This window comes from Mastacembelus armatus, chromosome 13 (genome assembly GCF_900324485.2).
Source record: "Mastacembelus armatus chromosome 13, fMasArm1.2, whole genome shotgun sequence".
NCBI lineage: Eukaryota > Metazoa > Chordata > Actinopteri > Synbranchiformes > Mastacembelidae > Mastacembelus > Mastacembelus armatus.
This window is the reverse complement of record NC_046645.1, coordinates 9,952,805-9,965,764: the sequence shown is the minus strand read 5'-3', so window position 1 is coordinate 9,965,764 and position 12,960 is coordinate 9,952,805. Positions and strand designations below refer to the sequence as shown.

The following is a 12,960-nucleotide window of genomic DNA, read 5'->3' as shown; positions in this document are numbered from 1 at the left end:
CCTGTGTCTGGATAACTCAAATAAGTGCAGCTCAGCGTGCGCCACAATATCGTCACTGAAACCACGGAGAACTGGTAATATTTAGAATTACGAACATCGCAGTAGCAGCAGTTTGTAAAGCAAGTGTTTTTTTTTTATTCTCGGGATAACTTTTAGCGTAATTTTTTTTAAAGCGCACAGTGTCTGAGAAGAGAGATATGGAGGAACGGAAGGCATCCAACGGCGAACCGCTGACCAATGGACCGAAAGGTCCCAACAAGAGCAGCCCGGAGCAGCTGTCATCCAGGGTGAAGAGGATAGTGAGGGAGAACCTCCTGGTGATCCTCACCGTGGCCGGGGTCATCGTCGGCGTTTTCATCGGACTCGGTGTGCGCAACGTGGCGCTGACAAGGACCCAGGTAATTTACATCGGCTTCCCCGGTGAGCTGCTCATCCGGCTGCTGAAAATGATCATCATCCCCTTGGTGGTGTGCAGCCTCGTGTCCGGGGCGGCCAGCATCGACCCTAAGGCTCTGGGCAAGCTTGGCGGCTGGGCCATGCTCTTCTTCTTGGTCACCACATTGATCTCCTCGTCCATCGGTGTTGTGATGGCATTCATCGTGAGCCCGGGCTCGGTGTCAGTCAGTAAACCCAAGGTCTCAGGCTTGGATGGGGACGTGCCTGCAGCTAAGGAAGTGATAGACTCCTTCTTGGATTTGATCAGGTGAGTAGCCCTGCCTCACCTGCGCAGGCCCAACAAGTAACACTGTTTGTCTATGGATGTTATTGTTTATTGTCGATTTCACTGGGAGTTGGGTAATTTAGGTGTCGGGTTACCGAAGACTTGAGTTAAAGACACAGGAGCTTTTTGTCAGTGAACTTTAATCCCCCCAAAAAACAACGAACTAACCCCGGAGACAAATTTACTAGACTCCACGTGGGCCTTCATTCAGTGCCTGTGATGTAGGAGAAGCGGAACTGTAATGCCGGACATCAGTTGCATCACCCTCACGTAAACTCGTTATACCAGACTGACGATTTGCGTTACAAAATATTCGGGGAAGTCGCCGGGGTAGCTCCACAAACGTCTTAACTAAATCACTCACTGAAGTTACTAATGTGGTCCGATTTCTCATTTTAATATTTCTAATAAAAACACACGTTTCCCACACGAGCTTCTTGTTGGGGCAGTCCTATTTCTAACCACATCATGTATAAATAAATTCAGCACAGCAGCTTCTAATTTTACTCAAGACAGAGTTGATTATTAGTATTCCCTTTCTTCACTGCCTGAGTTACAAAGCAACACGTCTTACACAACATGTCTATTTCAGCCCCACAATCCCCCACAAGTAGGAAAACAGCCCAGATCCTACACCAACTCAGTAGATTAGTGTAATAAAAAAATCACCCTCTCACATACTGCTGTGCACTTCCATATGCCTTACCTAAAGGGCCCAGTGGGTCTCTCCCACTCCCCCAAAGACTAAAAACCAGATGGTTTAGTCTTTGAGCACATTATTTCAGAAAAGTAGTTTGTCCTGATCTAATGTGCTCATCTGTTTTAAGACGATTTTGAATGTTTGATGGTTAGTGCAAAGGTGTGCTAGGATTACTCTAGAATAGGCACAACAGTCCAGTTTGTTAACTGATGACCTTGAATGCAACATCACATTACTGTTGCCAAGATTTATCAACCTGCTGCTGCATGAAAGTCTGGGGGTGGGTTGGGGAGGGGGGACACACGGGCCACCAGCCCACATCCACATGTGCTTTTAACACAAAATCCTAATGGGACAGCAGGATAACATGGCCTCTCATAAGAGTGAGCTCTCTCATTTGGTGTCCTGGTTATTTGTGACAACAAACACAGTGGGGGACTTTGACTGAAGAGTTGTTCATCAAAGCGTAAAATGGCCTGGCTGTTGTTCACCGACACATGCTCGGTTAAATGATTGTGTCATTATCCAATCTCTACACACAAACAAATACAGAAAATAAAACACATCAGACTGGGAACGCGTACAATAGTCTAACTGCAGCCACTCCTGCACATCCTTGTTGACATTTGTTATCTCTGCCTTTTGTTTGTTTTCCCACTTTAGAGCGTATGCTCTACAATCACTTGGATCAGCTATCAGGTCATGTTAGTGTTACTTTATTGACCATGTATTCTATTTTCCTTTAACTACAGGAAAGTAATGGTGTTAAAAAGAGGCTGTGCGGCAGAGAGTGTTGGTCAGCAGTCTGCATTTATCCCAAGAACATCAAGTATTGGCAAGCATGAGAGACTGTGCTCTCCAGCAAAGTCTCACTTTATATTTGTCGAGCATCACCAGTAGTCAGCTTGTTTCTGAACAATTTCAGATTTATAAATATAAAAACAGTCTTGGTGACGCTCACGCATATCCGACGGATGTTTAAGATTTCTACTGTATGAAGAATGTCTCCATCGTGTTGTTGGCAAAAACAAAAAAAAAATTTCACCCATCTGTTCATTTGTTGTGTCACGCACTTCCTTGTTGAGTAGGAAACTTAACATTAGCTTTTGCATGTAGACAAGGTCTTTCCTGCTTGTTTCCAGGTTTCACGAGTATAACGAGGTGTGGACGTCAAAATAGTTGGCCTCCAACAGTCTTCATCCCATCATAATAGAAAACAGCTCCACCTAATTGTGTGTTACAGTTCCTGTGCGTGCCATCTGTTGTCATGCCATCCTATTCAGTGTTTTACCATGCAATGGTCAAGTTTATGAACATACCCAAAAAAAAAAAATCATGTCTCAGAGGGACTGATGACATCTGATGACAGAAAAAATAAAAACAAACTTTAAATCTGATGTACTTCCTTTAAAAGGATTTCCAACTGAAATGATTTGGATAATATGAATATAATTCAAAATGAACATTAACGCAGACTAACATTAGCTTAGAAGCCTAGCAGCCTTTCTGTCTCTTGCTTTGGCGCAACCATAATCAAGTCAGTGTTCCAGTCCCGTGCTGCCCTGTAACACGGTCACGTTTAATCCCGATGCCTTATGGCTTCAATGAAAGCGAATAGAAGGTTGGAAAGGGTTTGTGAAGTTAATGCCTTATTACTCTAAATCCATTAGATCAGCTGAGCATGTGTTTTATGAGTCCAGAATACATTTTGACCTGAGTGTGTGTGTGCAAGTATAGAATGAAGAGCACCACAGCAAGTTCAAATGGGGACAGTGGATTAATATTTACTTTCTCTCAGATATTTTGACATGATCAAACTTGTGATTCTGTTTAAGCTTTCACTTACCCCCGGAAGGCATGAGACACTGTTTCTGTAGCACCACATATAGTAGATAGTAGCTAGTATTTTGGTGTGCCTGTTTTTGGCCTTGTTGATGCAGAGTTGGTCTCTAGTTTATATCAGCTCTCCTGTTTGGTGTGCAGACTTGTTTACAAACAAGTAGGAACTTGCTTCTGCTTCTTGCTTTGTGTACCCCCCATTCCTATAAGTGAGTTATTTTGTGCTGTTCTGTGTATAGATGGGTCCCGGGTGCTCACATTGTGCTCTTCAGTTTTCAACCGTGTAATTTCTCTTCCTGTAATTACAGCAGTGTTTTTTTTTTTTTTTTACTGGCATTTTAAGGCATGTACTCAGAAAGTACATTTTCTCTTCACAGAAACATTTTCCCCTCCAACCTAGTTTCTGCTGCTTTTCAATCAGTAAGTACTGGACATTTTTAAAATATTTTTACATATTAATTACTTGAAACTGTCTTAAAAAAAAAAAAAAAAATGTAAATCAGCTGCTTGAATTTTCCTAAAGTAACAAATTATTCTCTCCTCTTCAGTATGCAACCAGCTACAAGCTGATCACCAAAAATGGCACAAATGGAACCCTCAACATCACTGTTGAAAAGGTGAGTAAAATGAATGTCCACAAAAGTCTTGTGTACAGATATACAACATAAAACACTATCTGGCTGTGTCCATGAATTGGTGTGGATCTGTGTGGGCTGATTGGGTTTTTCACGGGCCTGCCTGTGTGCCTCTAGGTCCCCATCGGAACAGACCAGGATGGCATGAATATTCTTGGTCTGGTAGTGTTTGCAATCGTATTTGGTGTGGCTTTAAGGAAGCTGGGAGAGGAAGGAGAGATCCTCATCAAGTTCTTCAACTCCTTCAATGAGGCCACCATGGTTCTGGTCTCCTGGATCATGTGGTAAGGAAAACCTGCATTCTTTTTGGTTAGAACATATTAGAGTTAAAAAAAAAAAAAAAAAAAAGTATGAATTTAACTTAAATATGTTTGATCACTAAATATAAAAGGCTTTTTGTGTTACATTGTAAAACCATAATGAACTGCAATGTACTGTGGCTTCTCTTTCTTCCTCTTTCCTTCACTTCCTGTTTCTTTTCAGGTATGCTCCAATTGGAATCATGTTCCTCGTGGCTGGAAAAATTGTAGAGATGGAGGATGTTGGCACGCTCTTTGCCAGTCTGGGAAAATACATAGCCTGCTGTATCGTCGGACATGCCATTCATGGTTTTCTTGTGCTGCCCGCAATCTACTTCATCTTTACAAGGAAGAACCCATACACCTTCCTCTGGGGGATATTCACAGCTCTGGCAACAGCCTTCGGAACAAGCTCCAGGTAATAAACTCACCGCTGCTTACTTCTTGTGCGTACTTGGGTTATCTCTCTGGTTGTTAAATATCAAATACTGACACATGCACTCTCATCTCCACAAACGCACATTCGCATACCTTTTAGCTCATACTCATACCTCTTCTGTTTCTCGTTTCTTAGCTCTGCCACGCTGCCTCTGATGATGAAGTGTGTGGAGGAAAACAACGGTGTGTCCAAGCACATCAGCCGTTTCATCCTACCCATTGGAGCGACAGTCAACATGGACGGAGCGGCTCTCTTCCAGTGTGTGGCTGCTGTTTTCATCGCTCAGCTGAACGAGATTTCCCTTAACTTCATCCAAGTCATTACCATCCTGTAAGTCCTAACGCCCCTGAAACATTAACCAGAGTTACACAACAAACATCTGATTATACAATGACCTCAGTTGTCTGGTAGTTAAATATAAATATAGTTGGTATTTAATGTTAAGATATTATCCACTCTCTGTGGCTAACTGTGCCATATTCCCTCCTAATGTGTTAGAGTGACAGCAACAGCATCCAGTGTTGGAGCAGCAGGTATACCAGCTGGTGGTGTGCTAACCCTAGCTATCATCCTTGAAGCAGTAGGACTGCCCACCAATGACATCTCTCTCATCCTGGCTGTTGACTGGCTTGTGTGAGTACAGACTCCCTGAATTTGTATATCACAGTTTTTTGTTTTTTTTTTTTCCCCACACACAATATCTAAATTAGTCTGACTTTGTTTTTTGTTTTTTTTTGCCATTCATTCTATCTCTAGTGACCGTACATGCACCGTACTGAATGTAGAGGGTGATGCCTTTGGAGCCGGGCTCCTGCAGTTCTTTGTGGATCGCACATCCAAACAAGAAGAAGGAGCAGAGTTGAGTGAGGTCAGGATGCATAGTGACCCACCAGCTGCTGCACCTGAACACTCACCGCTCCTTGAGATTAAAGGAGGGAGGGACAATGCTAAAACAGCACTGTCTGGTGAAAAGGAGTCTGTCATGTAATCCAGCTGCTGAAATCATTAACAACCCCCTTACTTATTTGACACTCCTGCAAGATAAAAGCTGAAGTTTAAACCTTGTTTTCCCCTTTTTCTGCCCTGAAGAAAACAGTGCAAGGGGTGAGGATGGACATGTGCAGTGCAATCTCAAACCTCAACACTTTTCTGACTTGTTTTTTTTTTTTTTCCTTAAAGGGACAGTATTGTACATTAGTCTGGCTGATGTGTTGACTCCAGTCCAGTGCTGCTTTTGGTTGGTTCTCCTCAATTTTAAAGTCAGGTTTGTCATGCGAGTAAGTAAATGCCAGACATTTAACAATCACATGATCAAAGTTATCATGTGTACTGAACCATATCCTAGGATGTCATGAACTGTAAGTGTAACAATCATATTCTATATGATTTTTAAAAAACTAGTTGAACTATAATCCTATAATATGCATGAAAATGGCTGTGATAATGTAATTGTTTTTGTAGTTGGGGTTTAAGACATTTGTATTCTATTGCACCTGTAGCTGTTCCATGTCAGTGGATCTCTTATACTGCCTTTCTTGCAGTGAGAAAAAGCAAAACTGCTGCAATACTGTAGTTTTTAAAAACTACTCTTAACATTGTCTTTATACCAAGCATACTAAATGAAATTACATCCGCAGTGTCACAAAGCTGAAATACTCACAGCATGTCGGCATGTGTGGACCCGTGACCTGCCTCTTCAGATGGACATCGGTACTGTGGCAGGCACCATAACCTCAGGTTTATCTTTTGCTTGAAGACTGTTCTTTAATACGTCATTTTCTGAGACCAAAACCAAACTGACTGCAGACAGCACACAGGCAGGAGAGTGTTTTAACACCCATTGACACTGAATGACATTTCAAGGGAAATGGGCTTCTTTTTTTTTTTCATTTAATAACCCTCTTTTTGCTCTTGTTGTTGCTTGGTATAGATCCCAGAATTTTAAGGCACAAAAGAGTTTTGAAGCACTGTGTGTGACAAAAAGGACTATACTTTTGATGTAAGAAGTGTGGCGTGACTACATGTGTAATAACAAAACTCCTTCTGTTGCAAGGGGATTTGTACATCGTCAGAACAGCAGCAGTGGACTCATCTTAAAACTGCTGAGGCATGAACACTTAGAGGGCGTAAGTGAAAGAGTAAGGATGTCTGTTTAAACCTGTTTAGGTTTTGGCTCTAATAACCATAAAAATGAAGTACTAATTATATGGGCTTTAAATCTTGTATGTTTGATAAATATTTGTTGCAATTCATTTTTATTTCTCTAATCAAAATCCAAAGAATGTTTTAGCTAATGTTTTAACATATTAGTGACTCAAATTTATCCAAAGTCATCTCGTAATATTAGTTTTTTTTTTTTTTTTTAAATGTTCATGTTTGTGGGTAAAAGTACACTGTGTGTACAGGGTGCTTCCAGTTGGTGGTATCTCTGCAGTTTGCCTGTCGGCATATAGGAAACCTGAGACTTTAAATGTGTGGTTTAAGCGGGACTGAGATTATTTTTATTGGTTCTCACTTTTCAAATGATGTTGCACTATTTATCTTTTCCATCCATATCATCTTGAATTGTTTCAAACTTAACCAGCTGACTGGAACATATTCAACTAACTTTATACAGAGAATCAGTGGATTTCCTTCAGAGTGTTTATACCAGCTATGAATTATCCGTTTTATATTGTTAGTTTTGCAGCATATCCCACAATTGTCATTTGTGAAATCACTGCTGGCCTGAAATCACATTATTTCAAAAGTCTTATGTCATGAGAGCTCACTGAATCATTAAGCCTTGCTTCAAACCAGATATTGTACCCTGGCTTCTACTTCATACTTTTTTTTTTTTTTTTTGGTGCAAGGTTCTACGAATATTATCATTCCTCATGTGGATGTCCGCTTGGTGCAGTCATAGTGCTGAGCAGAGCATTGGAGTCGCCATGACTTGATTTTGGTTGGATAAATACATTTTCTTGTTAATGTCTTAATTCAGTCTCTAGGATTTAAACAATAAAGTCCTTTTTTATCATTTGTCCTCCCTATGTGTTTCACAACCTTACTGCAGTGAATATTAACAAGCACCAAATTCAACAAATCGAAAAGGACCTGTGGCTGCATCAGAACTCTATACTTACGGTATATAATGTTACTGCTAGATACCTTGCTATAATGGCATGCACAACTGTACGTCATTTTTAGTAATACAGCCAAAATAAAAACACAAGAATAAAAGGTAACAAAACCATGTAAAATGGGAGATATTGTATGGTCATTGTGTTTGTAAGATTCCGGCAATCAAAAGAAAATAGTGTTCAATATTGCAAGTTGTTATTGAGTTTAGTTCTCTTATTGCAATTGGATAAACTGTTTGTGAGCGTGGAGGTGTGAGTCTTAGACCCATAGTGTCTGCCAGAAGGCATAAAAGGGCAGCTGGGGGTGTTTACATTGACATCATTTGAGCCCATTCGATCCAAAAACATGGAAATATAGCTTCTCATTGATAGATGCCTATCTGTTTACCAGGCCATACATGAATAATCCTGTTTATTTCAGTAGGAGGAATGTAAGCTCACCATGAGGAATGCCACAAGTGCACATTAAAAGGTGCAACAACTGTAATGTTAGTATTTTTAAATTCAAAATAACTTCAGCTTCAATGGGATTCAGACGTTAGTTAACATCAGAAGGCCATTTTGTTACAAACAAGTGAGCAGCATTGCAGTCATGTTATGTTCCTGCTTGTCCTGTTATTAAATCCTCCACCCGTGGGCTCCTGCCATATGGCTAGGGGAACTTGTATAAAATTGTTTAGAGGAGGGTGAACACAACAGGACAGAGGCTTAAGAGTTACAAATAAATAGATGTGCTATGCCACCTAGTGTTCAAGAACAATTACAGCTGCCATTGTATGTTTTGTCTTTACAATGGATTTGCCAACAATCTTCAAAATACAATAAAAACATTGCTACAGTTCCTTTATTTAAGCAGTAAATGAAATGACTCAGACAAGTAACATTACAGAAATCATGTGGTACCCAGAGGAACTGATGTATTGCCTCTTTTAAAATGTTTTCTTTGAATAATCTAATGAGCTGAAATTTAATTTCAATGATACATAATGGGAGCTTAGTAACAGACATAATATAGAAATTTTATATAGATTTATAATGCATTTAATACTGATTTACAAATTCAGTCATGGTTTCATGTTTTTAAACTAAATACTACGACCCGATCGAGACACGTTTTAAATCTCCATGTCAACAACAGGATGAACGGTATGTTTTATTCCACCACAGTACGGTTGCTGTGTACCAAATAGCACCTATATACCTAACATTCATTCATAAATTGTGCAAAACTACAAAATGAAACAATCAGTGCAAAACAATGCAACACACTCAAAATATGTAACACCTGATAGGGCCAAGCCACTTAGCTAACTTAAATAGTTCTGTACCTTAGATAAAGATAATCTACACTGTGACTGTGGCTTTTAACATGAAACCAATATCAATATTATTTAAAAGTATTTACCATCTTTACAGTTGTCAGATTTATACTGTACAGTACATCACATACAGGTTTAATAAGCTATTTAGTACATCAGTCTTCCTCTAGGGTATGCCTGATATCATTGCTCTAGTGTGTTGGATTTCAATTTTTTAAGTGTCCATGCTCCTTACAAAAAATCATCTCTCACAAAGAGTAAAAAAGGCAGTAAAACCTTAAGACTTTACAGCCAGATACTCATAATAGGAAGAAAATCTATTGTTCAGACATGTGATTATACCATTGTTGGTAAGTTTTACAGCAATTGCAATCATTTTGGCACAAGAATAGTTTCCAGGCATCATCTTTTAGGCTGTTAAAAAAAGGTTTGGGCAACATCTCCTGCATTCTTAAGTAAAGAAATACAATGTGACATAAAAGAGTTTGTGAGTTTCTATTATCACTCATAGTTTACTTCTATCCAACTTCTTTTTTGCAGGATTGGGGTACTGGGGGTTCTCAATCACCCCTTCTCCAAACTTGAGCTCCAGAAATGCTCGGTGATTGTTGGGGCCGTATGCAGTGATGCCAGCAAAGGGCATGGGCACTAGGGGCTGAACGAAATGCTCTGGGAACTCCACATCTTGTTTGTGCTCTGTCCATGTGTCTTTGGTCATCATGCCATTACGTGGATAAAATGGCCACAGGTCAACATGCAGGTGGTTAGCCTCGCTGTACTGGACTCTATAGAAGTCTCCTTCCACCGCACGCTCCCATACGTAGCCATTAGCATCCACAAGAGAGCCTGAGTCCAGATTCTTCAAGTGATCACAGTTGGGTACATCCTCCAGGTAAATGCCCAGGTCCACGTCGTAATCCCATGGGATGATGTCCTGATGGCGGACGGCACCCAGCAGAGTCCCCCCCTCTAGCCAGTAGCGCACACCTGAGCTTTCTAGGATATTAATAACATACTTGGTTGTTTCCCTGAGTGCTCGCAGACAGCAGGGAGGCGTCCAGCGATCCAGATACAGGTAGTCAGGAGTGTCATCCTGCACAGTGCTAAAGCAGCGAGGTGTTTCTTTACTGCATCCATACCACTGTTCCTTCCCATCAGGCAGCAGAATACGCTTCAGACCAAAGCTCCTCATGAGCTTCCCAGATGCCTCTTTTATTCGTGTGTCAGCCTTCCACTGGTTGTGAGCAGAGCTGAAGAGGGGTCGGTGATTTGCAGAGAAACAGGGGCTTTCCAGCAGCTTCACCTTCCAGCCTCTCAAGGCTGTCTGTATGAAGAGCGAGGAGAAGAGGGGCCGCCCCAGAGGGACGGAGAGGTTAAACAGATCCTCAGTGCGAATGAGGACAACTGCATCTCCTTGTAAAGCTGTGCACACACTCCCACTGCTTCCAGATGCCGCAGGAGAGTATGTGGCTGTCCACTCTCTGAGGTTGACCCGCAGGTGGAGACACTGCACAGCGGATCGAGTCAGCACAGGTGCAGCTACTAGTCTCACAGGCCCCCCACCCTCACCTTCCAACTCCCTAATTAGTCTCTCAATAGCCCGAGGTTGCTCGAGCTCCACACCATCAGGCACCAGCAGTACAAACTCTGTCTGGATGTGGAACTCTGGCCTGTGAGCTTGCGGAGGCTGGTCTGGGCTGGGGGAAAGCACAAGAAGCCTAGCTCCCTCTGGAAGAACTAGTGGAGGGTACGGAGGTGTGTCAGCCACAGCCAGGAAAGGAAGCTCAGGTCTCTGGTGGAGGAAGGAGCTAGCCACATCCCCAACATAATTCTCAAAGTTTTCAAACTCCCGAAGAAGAACAGTCACACGTGGGCCACGACCGTGTCCCTCTGCTCCGACCAATCCGGACTCACCTCCAGTTCCTATAAATAACCCCAGGCCTCCACCAAGACCAGAGGCTGGTGGGGCAGCCCTCCTTGAGCCCCTGCCGAAATCTTTCCTCTTCTCCATCATCTGCTGCTGGGCTCGGGACACATAGTATAGAATGAGGAGATTGAGGATGATTGCGCCAGTTAACAGGCCCTGGCAGAAACTGATACGCATGGCGACTGTTGTTTACTTTCCAGTTTTTTTCATGAGAAGAATTCAAGTCTCAATCAAGAAATCCAGTGGTGGATCTCAGGTCCCCATTAGTCTAATGGTAGAGGAATGGGCGTCAGGAACAACCTGTGAAAGACAGAAAAATATAATAATATTTTATTTTTTTCTTTTCCCACACTTCTATGTTTCTACCAGCTGTATATGTATGTATATATATATATATATATATATATATATATATATATATATATATATATATACACCTTAAATCTATACAGCTAACACAATTCCATGTTCCTTTAAAGATCATAAAAGACAGTGGAAATTACAGCTAAATGAAAAACGAGGACAGCCATAGCTCCACGCAAGGTTTCCTTTAATAAATTCAATATGGATCGCTGCATTACCAGTCAATAAAACATAAATAACAACTCACCTTAATTTAAAGACGTATGTTTCATTGTTTTCAGGAGGCAGCCCATCACATCACATCAAGCTTTAGCAACGTTAAGCCCATTAGGCTTGTTGCTGTACTGCATTTGGTTTTCCTGGTGGTCCATCCCCTGTGGCACAGCAGAAAGGCTGAACGACAGAGATTAATTAGCATTGTTAGCTAATATTTGCACGGTTGTGCTTAAAATCCAGTTTCCAACATAGTAGGCAGAAAATCACAATTTAGCGCACACAACTCGCTTCTGATTATTTCATTACATTACGCTACGTAGCTTCACACAAGCTGAACTAAGAAAGAACGACGCACATAATCACCATTGAGCTACCACCACCGGCGATTTCCGCCCGTTACCCACAGCAACAACACAAAGCCTACCGGTTCCTCTCCTTCAGAATAAAAGTCGTTCTCGCACAAATTAGGCTATATCAAATGATTACATTTACTGTGTTTTCATGTTCTTTAGTTTGCTTGTTTCAACAGTCTTGTTAGTCTATATGTCTATTAACATAGGGTAAAAAAAAGATAAAAATAGTAGCAATGAAAATTAAAAGAACCAACAAGTATTTACAATAAAAAATATTATTAAATATAATAAATTAAATAAATTTAATAAATAAATTTTTATTTATCATAAAAATATACAAATGTAAAGTATTGCACTCTGAGATATATATTAGTATTTACATTGTTTGGGGGTGTGAGGCCACCCAGGTGGAGGTGTGCATGGAGCAATACTGGTTATACAGTCTGAGAGCAGCAAATAGGAAGGACACTGAAAAAAAAGATGAATATTAAAGTGTGTTTGTCCATTTAAGCATATTAGTATTTATTTATATATATTTATATTTACTAAAAAATGACTTCAGAAAAATGACTATATGGTGTGTGTATGGATGCAGTTCAGCAGGTCTTAGTGTTGTCAAAATAATTTAGATAATTAGGCCTTAAGTTGCTTTCTTCAAATCCAGTTGGTCCTTCAGTAGATTCAATCACGGCCGTCATGGAGTCTTGTGTCATGGAGGAGTTTTGAATGAAGACGCAAACAGGAAAAGTTATGGATAATTCTGACTAACTTTATTGATCTCAAGCATTCCGCTCACAAAATGGCAGGAAATGAACTGCCCTAGAGACATGTTCATTGTGTATTACAGAAAACATGGCCCTTTATTTGTCAGACATATTGGACATTTCCAGCAGCAAACACCGCGAGCAGGAAACATATCAGGGACATACAAAATAAGAGTCGCAAACCAAACTTTGACAATTGTCTGAAGATAGGTAGACAAACAATACAAATTTAATTGCTTTTTTTGGACGTTGCGATAGCAAAC

The 12,960-nt window shown here is 40.8% G+C and overlaps 2 protein-coding genes across 4 annotated transcripts; one reads left to right on the top strand and one right to left on the bottom strand.

Annotated features, from left to right (window-relative positions):
* On the top strand, positions 1 to 7,652 carry slc1a5 (solute carrier family 1 member 5). Of its 2 annotated transcripts, XM_026291910.1 has the most exons (9): positions 1 to 74; positions 174 to 703; positions 3,638 to 3,680; positions 3,809 to 3,877; positions 4,013 to 4,179; positions 4,379 to 4,612; positions 4,769 to 4,963; positions 5,132 to 5,266; positions 5,390 to 7,652. In XM_026291910.1, the coding sequence occupies exons 2-9, from the start codon at positions 198 to 200 to the stop codon at positions 5,619 to 5,621; spliced, it is 1,581 nt and encodes a 526-aa protein (XP_026147695.1). In that variant the 5' UTR covers positions 1 to 74; positions 174 to 197; the 3' UTR covers positions 5,622 to 7,652. The 2 variants fall into 2 exon arrangements, with proteins under 2 accessions (XP_026147695.1, XP_026147686.1); XM_026291901.1 differs by having other exon boundaries at positions 27 to 703.
* A 1,574-nt stretch (positions 7,653 to 9,226) lies between these two features.
* Positions 9,227 to 11,982, bottom strand: fkrp (fukutin related protein). Of its 2 annotated transcripts, none has more exons than XM_026299396.2 (3): positions 11,936 to 11,982; positions 11,612 to 11,757; positions 9,227 to 11,301 (listed from the first exon to the last, which is right to left on the bottom strand). In XM_026299396.2, the coding sequence occupies exon 3, from the start codon at positions 11,176 to 11,178 to the stop codon at positions 9,580 to 9,582; it is 1,599 nt and encodes a 532-aa protein (XP_026155181.1). In that variant the 5' UTR covers positions 11,179 to 11,301; positions 11,612 to 11,757; positions 11,936 to 11,982; the 3' UTR covers positions 9,227 to 9,579. The 2 variants fall into 2 exon arrangements, with proteins under 2 accessions (XP_026155181.1, XP_026155182.1); XM_026299397.2 differs by having other exon boundaries at positions 11,944 to 11,982.
* Positions 11,983 to 12,960: the final 978 nt, after the last annotated feature.

Coding starts and splice junctions, on each gene's coding strand:
- slc1a5 (XM_026291910.1), top strand. CDS start 198: ATGGAGGAACGGAAGGCATCCAACGGCGAACCGCTGACCAATGGACCG. Junction 3,681..3,808: donor TTTCTGCTGCTTTTCAATCA/GTAAGTACTGGA, acceptor TCTCCTCTTCAG/TATGCAACCAGCTACAAGCT. Junction 4,180..4,378: donor CTGGTCTCCTGGATCATGTG/GTAAGGAAAACC, acceptor GTTTCTTTTCAG/GTATGCTCCAATTGGAATCA.
- fkrp (XM_026299396.2), bottom strand. CDS start 11,178: ATGCGTATCAGTTTCTGCCAGGGCCTGTTAACTGGCGCAATCATCCTC.